Here is a 13,032-nt window from a genome sequence, read left to right as displayed (position 1 = left end):
AAGAAAAAGAACTAACCTCAGAAGCACTTTTTTTATCATGCAAATTGGAAGTTGGGAAGATTTTCCAGTTCTCACCAATGTAACTTTAATATTTACATGTTGACGTGTGTCACGGAAGGTGTTGATATTTAACAGGCATTGATATACAACTCAGAGGAAACGAAGGTTGTTGGGACATCAGTTTCCAAGTGCGCCGCAGAGCAGCAAGAATCTTGTGGTTCCTTTGTCTGTAAAACATTTTAGACTGAAAGGCTCTGCCTTAAGTGCCAAGAGCAGAATCTAGCAACTTTGTGGTGCAAAATCCATCTCTCCGTCAATCTATTCATTTGTGGGCTGCTCGGTCCCAAATTGCCTGCAGGAGATGAATCGCAAAGCATAAAGGGAAAGGAATATGTGTTCTGTATCTCCGGCGGTGAAAACACTGCTGGTCGGCAGTGAAATTGGAGTCGTGGCCTCAGTCTTTAACCTTTGGTCCTCAGGGATATTTGTTTGGCTGCACCCGATAACATCAGAAGTTCCATCGTGTGTTCAGTGCTGTTTCGCTAATCGGTGTAAATCTTCTTTTCATAGCTCCCCAGAGAGCAGAAAGGAGTTCTTGAAGGCTGTGCATTCCATCCTGCGTGATAAGCACAGAAGACAGCTCCTGAAGACCGAAAGCCTTCCCTCGTCCCAGCAATATGTCCCTTTTGGAGGAAAACGATTGTGTGCGCTGAAAGGGGCCAGGCCAGCCATGAGCAGGGCAGGTACTGTGGAGATTCAGACGTTCAAGATCCCTGTCATCCCCACTCCACTGTAGAACTGACGTCCTCATTGAGCAAGACTTAGACGTGTCCTTGCGGGGGCTAACGCTGGAGTACATTCTGCCCTGGTGTGAGGTTCCCGGCCCTTGCCTCCCTCCCTTGGTTTGAGCCTCTTGCCCTCCCTCAAGCTTTCCCTTCGCTGCCCTCCTCCTCCTGGCTGGTGAGCTCCCCTCTCATTTGCCAAGCTGGGAAGTGAGCGCATTCTCTTTCTAGAGGGGCTGTCTTAGCCCGCTTGCCGAATGAGAGTTGCTGCTTTGCATGACAGCCAGCTTTGTCCAGCAAAAAGCAGTGTGTGATGTCTCAGCATAGTCACAGCCCACCATTCTGAGAACGTGATGGCTTTGTCCTCGAGAAACAACAGCCATACCTACTCTCAGTAAGGAGGCCATGTTTGGTAGACCAGATGACCCATCAGATTTTTACCCTCACCTTGGGCCTGCAACTTTATTTTTAGCTTTCGTGTTCATTTAGGGAAGCCATGAGCTGCTATTAGAAAAGAGGAATCTGGAGTTCAAGTAGTCCCAGGGTAAATATTCTTTTAGGACTTATTCTACCACCTTGAAGCAGTAAACATCAATACTACTACCTGTAAATGGCATTAAAGTCTATCTAGGAAGAAAGATATTTTCATAACACTTAGGTATTAATGACGTCAAGACATTAACATTTTTAAATCACCCCTTTCTTAAGAGGCAGTCCAGAATTTTGCAGGGAAGATTCCAATAAAAGAGGCTTCCTTTGCATTTGACAGAAAGGCTTCTGATCTCTGTTCTAAAGAATTTTCCGCCTGTTCTCAATTGTGTTGAAGAGGCAGGTATGGTACTGTGAATGGTTGAAGGTTTTCATAGACATAACCCTGACAGAGTATATTATACTCTTTAAGTACTTTAGTTTAACTAATGTAAAGGGGCTAGTTATCTTATATCTATTCTCCAATCAGTTGATAAGTGTTCACTGAAAATCTGGTATGGTGAACCCCTAGTACTCTTCTGGGCTCACCAGTGCCTTGCATACTTCCCTATCCACAATTTCTCATGGAGTCCTCATGTAAAAAACTTTCTCATCCCTTTAGAGCTCACAGCAGAGAACTTCACCTTGGAATTGTCTCATTTGTTCCTTTCACTTGCCACATATATTTAATTAGGATTGGGAATATGTGTGCCAACCTCAGGAAACCCCACCTGTCTTTGGTCAGGTTTCTGTTGTTAATCGAGGAACCTAAAGTCGGAGCTGCATTTACTTTGAAACTAAGCATTTTTAGTCTAGGACACTCAGAAGTTTTCCTGCTGAGACCCCTCTGGGAAGAAGACAGAGTTGCTACAACCTACCCCATCATCTTGAACATCAAGGGAGAGAGCCTTGATGTCAGAGCCTGTTGGCTTTGGCTGATAGGAAGATTTTTTGCCTGATGGCTCGTTTTTGGCTGAAGAAAGTCTTTATCACTCTGCTTTTGAAGCACCTCACTATCGTCAGGATCTTCAAATTAGATGATTTAAAAATGGTGTTGGAGTGGGTCGGCACAGCACTAGCTAGTCAGTCTTAATAGTGAACAGTGGAAATACTCGAATCAAAGATTGTCTCCTGGAACCCCGTAAGGCTGGCTGGGTTATTTATTTATTTATTTTTTCTCGGTACGCGGGCCTCTCACTGTTGTGGCCTCTCCCGCTGCGGAGCGCAGGCTCAGCGGCCGTGGCTCACGGGCCCAGCCGCTCCGCGGCACGGCATGTGGGATCTTCCCGGACCGGGGCACGAACCCGTGTCCCCTGCATCGGCAGGCGGACTCTCAACCACTGCGCCACCAGGGAAGCCTGGCTGGGTTATTCTTACGCTTCATTATGCATTGTCATGAATACCCAGCTAGTTTATTTCTCTTTTTGCTCAGTAAAGGCAAATAGCCAGTCTCCCTTAGTCTCAAAGCACTTTATGTCTGCCAGTAACCTAACTACACATTTTTTTGTTTTTCCAACATTTTCTTATGAAAATTTTCAGGCATATAGAACAAATGAAAGAATTGTATACATTCATACCTACTGTCTGTAATACTTTTTATATTTTCATTGTCACATATTCATCTGTCATCCATCAACTCATCTTACTTTTGACACATTTCTAGAATAGACATTAGCATACTTTACTCCTAAATACTTAAACCTGCACATCATTGACAAATATTTCCAATATCCCAATTTGGAATTGAGGTAATTCTAATAGAGTGATTGGAGAGAGCCAGGCTCCACTCTGGTGGTACTGAGATAAAATTGAACAGTAATTTCTGCTTCTTTCCAGTAGAGTAATAGTAGTAGTGGTAGTAGTTTTGTTTTTTTTTCATTCTTTCTTTTTTCCATTTTTCCTGGAAATGATTTTCATTCCCCTTCTTGAGTGAGAGTGGTGTCTATTTACTCCGTGCTTTAAGATGATAGAACACTCAGGAATGATGATGGAAGCACAGGGATCTGGGACAGAGGGTGGTCAGAGCAGGTGCCAGTTTAGACCACTGTCCAGCTCACTGACCTTGTACCTGCTGTATTTGAAGTCAAGGCTGCATTTGGCAGTAATTGTGAATAGTCACCTTACTTCTAGCAGCACTGAAGCAGTTGAATGGTTTTTCAGGCTTAGATTTCAGGAAAGTAGCTCCTAAGTGGTGTCTAGGCTCCTGCCTCCCACTGGAAAGCCCATGGTACATTTCAATATCGAGGGAGAAGTGGCAGCGTTTCCATGTGTCGTGTGTGTGTGTGTGTGTGTGTGTGTGTGGTGTGTGTGTGTGTGTGTGTGATTGTTTGCTTGATTGGGTGGTGTCTTTTGTTTGTTTTTAATAATACTGTCTTCCTACAGGGCAGTAGGGTGAAAGAATGAATTCAAAGATTTGTTTTTCTTAACTCTTAGTCACTTTATCTAGCACTTTGTTAATCAGCTGCTTGGGTGTTGTATTATTTATTTCTCCTTCCACTCCGGCACTGGTAGTTTAATTGCTTTGTAGAAGAGAAATTGGGGATACACAGAACAGAGACGGGAGGGACGAAGGCTCACCTTTGCTTTAGCCTCAAGTTCACATGGGTCTTTGTCAGAAAGAGGACTTAATATCTCTGAGACCCACTCTCTCTCTAGCTTCTCCAAAAACAGTGCTGTGCCCTTAAGGTACCTGCAGATCCTCGAGAAATGTTACATTCAGTTTTCTAGAAAGCAATATAACTTGGACCAGTGTTTTTCCCTCCTTGATATATCATGGTGATTTCTACAAAGACAGTGAAACTCTGGAGGCCTCCCCCATCCTTACTAAAGATTTATTCCAGCTAAATGACTCTAGGACAGCCCCGGGAGAGTCCCAGAGCACTGTGGCATGGGCCATGGTCGGAACTGAGGGCACTAATTAATCCCAACATCAGTGTTGCACTCGACAGCAGCAAGAATCTGTGCTCCCTGTCTCCCAGGTGCACAGGGTAGAGAAATTATTTCAGAGGGAGTTGAATCCCCTTTCCCCCGTAACTTACAACCCACCCATATGATGCCCCCAGCTGCTCCCCATCCTTGCCCTTCCATCGATAGCTGATATCCTCCACGTCCAGACACCTGTGCAAGGTAAAGACCCCAAGACAGACTGGTGAAATCCGGACTTTAAGCCCCAAACGACATCCAGGTCCTGAATGCATATCATGTAGTCTTTCCTTTCCTCTTCTTGTATTTGCTTTCTGGATTTGCATCGCACGTAAAGCATGTGGGCGTTTTATTTTTATATTTTTGTGTGTGTGCGCAGTGTCCGCCCCAAGCAAGTCTCTTGGGAGGAGGAGGCGGCGACTGGCCCGAAACAGGTTTACCATTGATTCTGATGCCATCTCCGCCAGCAGCCCGGAGAAAGAGTCCCAGCAGCACCCCGGGGGCGGGGACACTGACCGCTGGGTAGAGGAACAGTTTGACCTTACTCAGTACGAGGAGCACGATGACGTCAAGGAGACAGACATCCTCAGTGACGATGATGAGTTCTGTGAGTCCGTGAAGGGCGCCGCGGCGGACCGAGACCTGCAGGAGCGGCTTCAGGCCGCCTCCATCAGTCAGCGGGAGAGATGCCAGAAGGCCCTGGATAGTCACGCATCCCGCATGACGCAGCTCAAGAAGCAAGCCGCCCTTTCGGGCGTCAACGGAGGCCCGGAGAGCACGAGCGACGAGGTCATTTGGGTTAGGCGTGAAGACTTTGCCCCCTCCAGGAAGCTGAACACTGAGATCTGACTGCCACGTGCCCCGGTAGAGACAGTCCTTGTAGATACGTCTCCCGCCCCGCCCCTACTCCACGCCCCTCCCGGATTCGCGAGGGGGAGAATGTTCCCTTTAAGTCGCACTCTTGCACACACGGTTTTGGCAGCTGACTTTGTTCTGAAGCCATGTAGCCACCCAACTTTATCGTTTCTAACAACATCGGAAAGAATTGTTCAAGAATCCCAAATCAGCTTGAGTCCTATCTCTCTATATTACCAAGGGCTTTTATTTATTCTCAATCAGGGCCTAAAGAATTAAAAACAAAAAAAACAAAAAATTCTATAGCACTGGAAAGCAAATTACCCCAGGAGTTGAAGTATGTACTACAGATTAGTTTAAAGGGTAGCACACGAAAAAATAAAAGATTCTATCTGAAATCAATCCAGGAGCCATCTCCTAGTTGGGGAAACAAAGCAACTGTACAGCTTGCAGTGTTCTTACTCCTTTCCCTCTTAAGTGTCTGAGAATATCTGTGTATTTTAAGAATGTGTGAGGAGAAGGTGGAGATTTATGTTTCCATGAGCCTTTTTCTTTTTTTTTTTTTTTTCCTCTTCTGTTTAGGTCTATGGCTGGTCTTACTCGATGTCGGTGTTCGGAAGTTCTAGTTTTGCATAGAATTATAAAGATGCCAAACTCCTTGAAAGAGATCCAAATTTATCACTTGAAAAAAAACCACTATTTTTTGTATTTTACCTGAGATGCAGGGGGCACAAACAGATGAGACTTACACAGTGTTAGTGTAACTCTGAGTTTAAAAAAATGAGGATTTTACCTTTTACAGAGAGAGTGAGACGTGGTGATTTTATATTTATATATGAAAGGCCAACAAGATGCTTAGGAGAAACTTTTCCCAAGAAGCAGCTTTGTTTTTGTTTTCTTTTTTTTTTAATTTAAATGTTTGAATCTCTATTTGAGATGGGAGCTTGGTTGGATTAAACATGACACCGGGATGGGCAATGTGTGTGTCTGTTGCACATGGCGGGGGAGGGGAGACTCCTCCTCGTGGAGTTGCCATGGTGATCATTGGTTTTCCCATCACAGTTGCATCTTCATCCATAGATTACCTACTCCTTCCCTGACAGTCCATAACCAAACCGTTTAACAAAACCACCTCTTCAAAAACATGTCTTGGGTTTAACACCTTCTTCATGCCAACAAAACAGGGTAAACATGCTAAAAAAATGAATGTTCTAAACAGATTTCCAAATAGGAAGAACAAAAACAAGTTAAAGCACTTTCAGTATTTTCTTTTTTTAAAAAAAAGGTTTATAGCTTTTTTTTTTTTTTTTTTCCCATTTCACAATGTCCACTTCCTAAGAAAGGTTTAAATAATAAGAAAACTTTCTTTTTGGGGAAAATATCTATTTGATGTTTGACACATCAGTAGGTACTTTAAAGACCTGAATTTTATAGTAGCTTTAGGAATTATATTTTATAAAAATCAGTTATGACTTTATATTTCCAGACAATAGAGAGTTCAGACCATCCTGCTCTTGTGCCCCTGCTTGCTTTACCTGCTTTCCCACCCTGTATCCCTCCCCTTTCGGGTTTCCAGGGCTTTGAGCTTGATCTTTTGAGAGTTTTATTCTATTAAATTTTTGCTATATCTTCTGATTTTCTTAAAGAGCTTTAGGATGATTTCTATACCCTTCGTATCACTGCATTGTTCCATTTCATCTCCAGTTCGATTGTGTCTGGGTGGAAAACTGAAGCAGAGGCTTCTAATAGTCCCATTTACCAGTCCCAGTGCAACGGGTTTGTCTGAAAATGCTGGAAAGTCTGGTGCTTGGAGAGGGTGCCATTGTCTCTTGTACATAAGGTCATGATGTGTCTATGTCAAAAGTTCTTATATATTTCTTTTATAAGCTGAAAGAAGGTCTATTTTTATGTTTTTAGGTCTATGAATGGAACGTTGTAAATGCCTGTCAAACAATAAAAAATATTGAAAAGTGTCTGGACGGTCCTGTGCCTTTTTGGGTGGGAGGATGGATATGAACTGTAGAATATGTGGGAGAAGATACCTAAGGATGCCTTTTTTTTGGATACATAAATATCGTGACCATCAAGGGAAAGCGGAATTGGTGGAGCTTGAAGTTTTTTTAATCTTTTTAATTGAGGTATAATTGATATATAACATTGATAGTTTCAGATACTAAACATAATGTATATACTGCAAAACGACCACCACAAAAAGCCTAGTTAACATCCATCATCATCCATAGTTATAAAAAATATTTTTCTGTGATGAAAACCTTCAAGACCCACTCTCCTATGCTACTTTCGAACATGCAATACAGTGTTATGAGCTGTAGCCCCCATGCTGTCTATTACATCCCCATGGCTTATTGCGTAACAGGAAGTTTGTACCTTTTGATGTCCTTCACCTTTTTTGCCCATCCCCCCACCCCACCTCAGGCAACCACCTCTGTTCTCTATATCCATGAGCTTGGTTTATTTGTGTTTTTTTGTTTGTTTTTTAGATTCCACATATAAATGAGATGATAATGGTGTTTATCGTTTGCTGTCGGTAGAGCTTGAAGCTGTTTTTGCTTTAAATTTTATTGGAGCATAGTTGATTTACAGTGTTGTGTTAGTTTCAGGTGTACAGCAAAGTGATTCAGTTATACGTATACGTATATTCATTCTTTTTCAGATTCTTTTCCCATCTAGGTTATTACAGACTACTGAGTAGAGTCCCCTGTGCCATACAGCAGGTCCTGGTTGGTTATCTATTTTATATATAGTAGCATGTGTATGTTAATCCCAGGCTCCTAATTTATTCCTCCCCCCACGCTTCCCCTTTGGTAACCATAAGTTTGTTTTCAGAATCTGTGTCTGTCTTTGTTTTGTAAGTAAGTTCATTTATATCATTTTTTAAAACTTAGATTCCACATGTGAGTGATGTGTTTGTCAGTAGAGCTTGAAGTTTTAACAACAACGCCAAAAAGACATTACAGTTCCTCGATATCTTGGTCTACTGATAGTGGAGAATACGAAATAGCACAGATACGGATCTGTACCCACGCTGAGCACTCTTTTCCGGCATCCTGCGCCCTCCTGGTGCGAGCAGGGAGAGGGGTGCCTGGGGAAGAATTGGGGTGAAGTGCAGAGCTTAGACTGACCTGGGCGGGTGAGCTCTTGAACACAAGATCTGCCTCTACATTTTGTCCCTGGGGGTCTTGCTGCCTGAGTCTTCCACAGGCTCACAGAAAAAGTAAATGCGGTTTTGGGCTGCCTCACCTTTCCCTTTCAGAGCCCCAGATCTTACTCCTCCCCAATCCCTTAAGAACCTTCCCCGTCAAAGTTGACCTCACCCACCCCTCCCCTCCAGGTGAATAGGTTTTCTCTGCCTGCCTTCCCTAAAATAAAAGAGTTCCTCTCACAGCCACAGGTGAGCGGTTCCTGGATGAACAGCATCAGCGTCAGATCCTAGGAGCTTGTTAGGAGTGCACCCAGACCTACTAAAGCGGAACCTGCATTTTGACAGGATACCCAGGTGATACATATGCATGTTCAAGTTTGAGAAGTGTTGGTTTGGCAGTCTCTAAACGTTTTGATGTTGAGCAGTGATCTGGAGCACATACCTTTTTAAGTATATTCAGGCTCTGCTGTACCAATATATACATTTTAAGATACAAAAAGATTTCTTCCTGTACCCGTTGTATTTCTTTGGGGAGATAACTGAAGGACACCTGATGCAACTATTCCAACACTTTGCACTCGGTATAAGTGAGAATTAGGCAGTTTGGGCTGCCTTCCAGTTTCTGAATCTGTCAGTGTGGGAAAATTGAGGACTTGAAGTCAAGTATACAGAAATAACCATTCCTTTTTACCTGAACTTAATTTCTTTTTTGGGCTCGCATCCCACCAGGCTGGCAGAACATGCCCTCGTTTCACCTTTCTCTCCCTGGTTGTCAAGATTTGGAGGTAATAAGGGTGGAGTCCTCCCTCCAGTCTTGGGGTCCATTCATCCACCGAGGTAGCTCTAGCCACGACCATTGTCCTGGTCAATGTCCACAGGCTCTGTCAAGTTGGCTGGTGTGCTCTCCAGTGTTTCCTTTTGCCCAGCTCAGGTTTCCCACCTTTGCAACCAGGTCCGTTGCATGCTGTGTCCCCCGCTGGTATGTTACCAGGATGCCTTTCCTAATCTTGCCCCTTCCACCCCTCAGGCCTCCCTCTCCTGCCTGCATCCCCAGGCAGTGGGTATGCCTGGGTATGCCATCCCCAGGCAGTGGGGATGAGAGTGTGGGGTGCAGTGTAGACTAGCCCTTACTTTTTCCTCAGACTTTTTGTTGATATCCAATTTTTACCTGAGTCTTACAGGCAATTTCTGTTTTTCATCTTGCTACAAGCCTATCCTGGAGTAGGGAATCCCTGTGACAGTCCTTTCTTAGAGGTAAGTATTGGGCAGGTAGGGTAGAGGGAGAAATGAAAATACAGGGAGAAAAATACTCAAAGTATTCGGCCACTTATTTATAAAGCATATGAGATCAGAATTACAGTGTCACATTCTCCACAGCCTTCTCTAAAAGATGCCAATGTTTGAAGGAAGAACAAAGAATATTCAAAACACAAATCATCAATGTGTAGAGTTCTATAAACCCCACGTGAGTGTGGATGCTGTTGGTAAGTTACCAGCTTCGATTGACTGAAGCAGAGGTAGAAACCCTCCCAAAACAAAACCCTGGATCACTTTGTTTATACTGTCCTCCCTGTTAAAACCCTCTGCCGCTAATATCAATAGAATGCCTTATATACTAAATCTCACTCATCTGTAATGGTTTATTCTGGTCTGTTCCACCGTTTCTACAGTATGAAGCAACTTTTAGCCTATAAATTACCCCGTTGAAGTAAGGCAGTGTCACCATCAACCACGGCCACTACCTCCGTCACGTGCTCAGTGTAAAGTGATGGATAGACAAGTCCTCACATCACTGCTTTCAACAGCGGACTCTTAACTGTGGGCTGGTGCTTTCTAACTGGTGGGCTCTAGGTCCTCTGCTGTTGTCCAGTGATTTCAGATTATAATCCGCATATTCACATAGCATTATCTGTATAGTCAATTACTCTCAGATAGGGGAGGCATGACACATTTTTTTTTAAACCTAAATGCAGGATCCTTAATATTTAAAAAATCAGGAACCACTATAGAACATAACCCCTATTTTCCTTATTGTTTCAATATGCTGAGGGAAACTAGCTTTTTCACCTGAGCTTGTATTCAGATTCTTGGGCTGGATACGCTTGGTGAGCTGGGCCTCCTCTCTGTTCCATCCTCCTTCCTCCAGTCCATATTCAGTTTTACTGGAATGTTCAGCCGTTGGCCTATAGGGTATTTATGGTGATTCGAGTTGAATATCAAAGCATTCTCCCTTTCAGAACTCCCGGGATTTTAAATATCCTTCACCCCATTCACGCTGCTTCTTGTTTTGCCTCCAGATTTAAATGAAAGTTGAGCTTTTATAGTAGAGATAAAATCAATTTTATATCACAGACATGCTTGGGCAATCCATTCTTCCCAGCATATACTAATAAAGGAAATGACATTTTCTTTTTGTTTGTTTGTTTGGTTTTGTGTTTTTTTTTGCGGTACGCAGGCCTCTCACTGTTGTGACCTCTCCCGTTGCGGAGCACAGGCTCCGGACGCGCAGGCCCAGCGGCCATGGTTCACGGGCCCAGCCGCTCTGCGGCATGTGGGATCTTCCCGGACCGGGTCACGAACCCGTGTCCCCTGCATCGGCAGGCGGACTCTCAACCACTGTGCCACCAGGGAAGCCCGGAAATGACATTTTCAAAGAAATAAGTATTTATAGACCTTTTTTTTTTTTTTTTTTAGATTTAAATAAGACTTAATTGTTGAAACAGAGATGCCACAGGATCAAGCTCTGGCTCAAGTGGACCACAATTTAACAACTCATTAATAAAATCTAGCAGATGGGAAAATGGTTACAACACCAAGAATAGGCTTCCTTAGTGTGGGGAACGAATGGAAAATCAAGGTAGGCACGGGTGATTGGATGAAATTTTCGTTCACTTGCAATAAATCACGATGTCTTATTAACAGCCATTATGGGAAAAGAAAGCTTTTTGTAGAACAGGGAAAGGGACAATGGTAGATTTTCGATAAGCCATTCAAGTCTCGGGGAGTTTCTCACCACGAGAGAGAGAAAGATGAATAGATGCAACAAAGCAGTGATTTCCTTGAACCAAAATGTGACTTTCCAGGGGGTTCAAGGGAGCCAATAGTTTAAGGAGAATACACACCCAAATATTCTCTCCTAAAATTCATCCACCTAGGAATGTGCCTGTGATGGACGTGTAACTTCCCTCCCTGCTCTTTCACAGTCTTATTTCTACCACTTTATAAAAGAAAGAGACTTCTCATCTTTCCCACATCACACGTAGGGGGAGAAAACCTCTGGGACATCAAACAAATAGACACAGAAAAATAACATGTTGAGAAAGTCAATGACTACTAACCAGGATGCTAGTCCCTTTATAAATCAGGTTGTTTCAAATTTGCTTTCAGTCACTTTGAACGAGGACTTAAGTTGTCAGGTGAGAAATCAGTAAAAATAATTGTCGATGATATCTCTTATTTTTGTTATATAATTCAAGAGGTCAAGGAATCGAGTGGAACCACCGTAATATAACTCCTTTCACTCCCCAGCAAGGTTTCTCTGTGCTTGTATCTATAAAAATGAAAAGTAGAAACACAATTGATGCCAAATTCTATCTGTATCTAGCTAAAAGTGAGAGCCATTCATGGATACATGAACTAATTGGAGAAAAAACCCGAACATTTCTGTGCCATGAAGATATCATCTTCAGTGAAATTTTACCTTTTACATTTAATAATTTTTAATTTATATTTTCATATTGATCAATTATGTACCAATAATAATTATAATCATAACTCAATCCAAAAGTGATTTTTTCATAGTTGGAGGTTTATGGTCATAGAAAATACCAAAACTTTTAACAAATAAACTTATGTAGATATCGTAAAGTAGTGTGTTAGGGTAATAGGGGATTCAAAAACTGAATTCAAAGGAAAAAGAAATGATGTGAAATTTTTCAGTTTTTAAATATATATTTTGAATGGATGATGGGCATAAATTGTCACAGTATTTAGATTATGTTACATACATTAAAAGTGACATAATAGTTTTGTTTTAAAACATCAAATTTTATAGTACATGAGTGAATCAGTTGCTATGTAACAAACCACCCTAAAGTTTAGTGACTTCATACAACAAATATTTCTGATGTTCATGATTCTGTGGGTCAGTGGGCAGTTCTGGTCTTGACTGGATTGGTCGAACTTTGAGGTCAGCTGGTGGCTCAGCTCAGCTGGGACTGGATGGTCTCACATCCTATGGCCTCATTCATGTCTGTCAGTTGGAAGCTTGCTGGGTCTAGGGATCCTCAGATGAGATAGCTTCTTTCTGTTCTATGTGGCCTCTCTTCCACCAGTGGCTAGCATAGGCTTCTTTACATAGTATCTTATTCAGCTAGGGCTGCTGTAACAAACATCATAGACTGGGTGGCTTAAACAACAGACATTCATTTCTCACAGTTATGGAGTCTGGAAATACAACATCAAGTTCCCAGCAGATTGAATTCCTGATGACAGCCCGTGCCCTGGCTTGTAGACAGCTACCTTCTCTCTGTGTCCTCACATGGCCTTTCCTCCAAGCATGTGTGGAGAGAGATCTATCTCTCTTCTATTAAGGGCACAAATCCCCTCATAAGTGTCCCACCCTCATGAACTAATCTAAACTCTGTCTCCTCTCAAAGGGCCCACCTCCTAATACCATCACATTGGTTGTTAGGACTTTAACATACAAATTCTGGGGGGAACACAAACATTCAATCTGTAACACGTGGTGGCCTCAGGGTTCCAAAGAGCATGGGGACCAAGCCCCAATGCACATCCCATTTTCAAGCCTCTCCCTAGCTCAAATTTGCTTATGTCCCATTG

The 13,032-nt window shown here is 42.8% G+C and overlaps 1 protein-coding gene across 4 annotated transcripts in view; it reads left to right on the top strand.

Annotated features, from left to right (window-relative positions):
• The window catches only part of TIAM1 (TIAM Rac1 associated GEF 1), a 206,308-nt gene extending 199,308 nt beyond the window's left edge, over window positions 1–7,000 (top strand). For all 4 annotated transcript variants that reach the window (XM_032631281.1, XM_032631279.1, XM_032631280.1 and 1 more), the window contains 2 exons: window positions 571–743; window positions 4,552–7,000. In XM_032631281.1, coding sequence (XP_032487172.1) covers window positions 571–743; window positions 4,552–5,021 — 643 coding nt within the window. In that variant the 3' untranslated portion in view covers window positions 5,022–7,000. The remainder of the gene's footprint in view (window positions 1–570; window positions 744–4,551) is intronic.
• Window positions 7,001–13,032: the final 6,032 nt, after the last annotated feature.

The sequence above is a fragment of the Phocoena sinus genome, chromosome 4, assembly GCF_008692025.1.
Source record: "Phocoena sinus isolate mPhoSin1 chromosome 4, mPhoSin1.pri, whole genome shotgun sequence".
Lineage (NCBI taxonomy): Eukaryota > Metazoa > Chordata > Mammalia > Artiodactyla > Phocoenidae > Phocoena > Phocoena sinus.
This window is presented reverse-complemented; position numbering and strand designations above follow the sequence as displayed.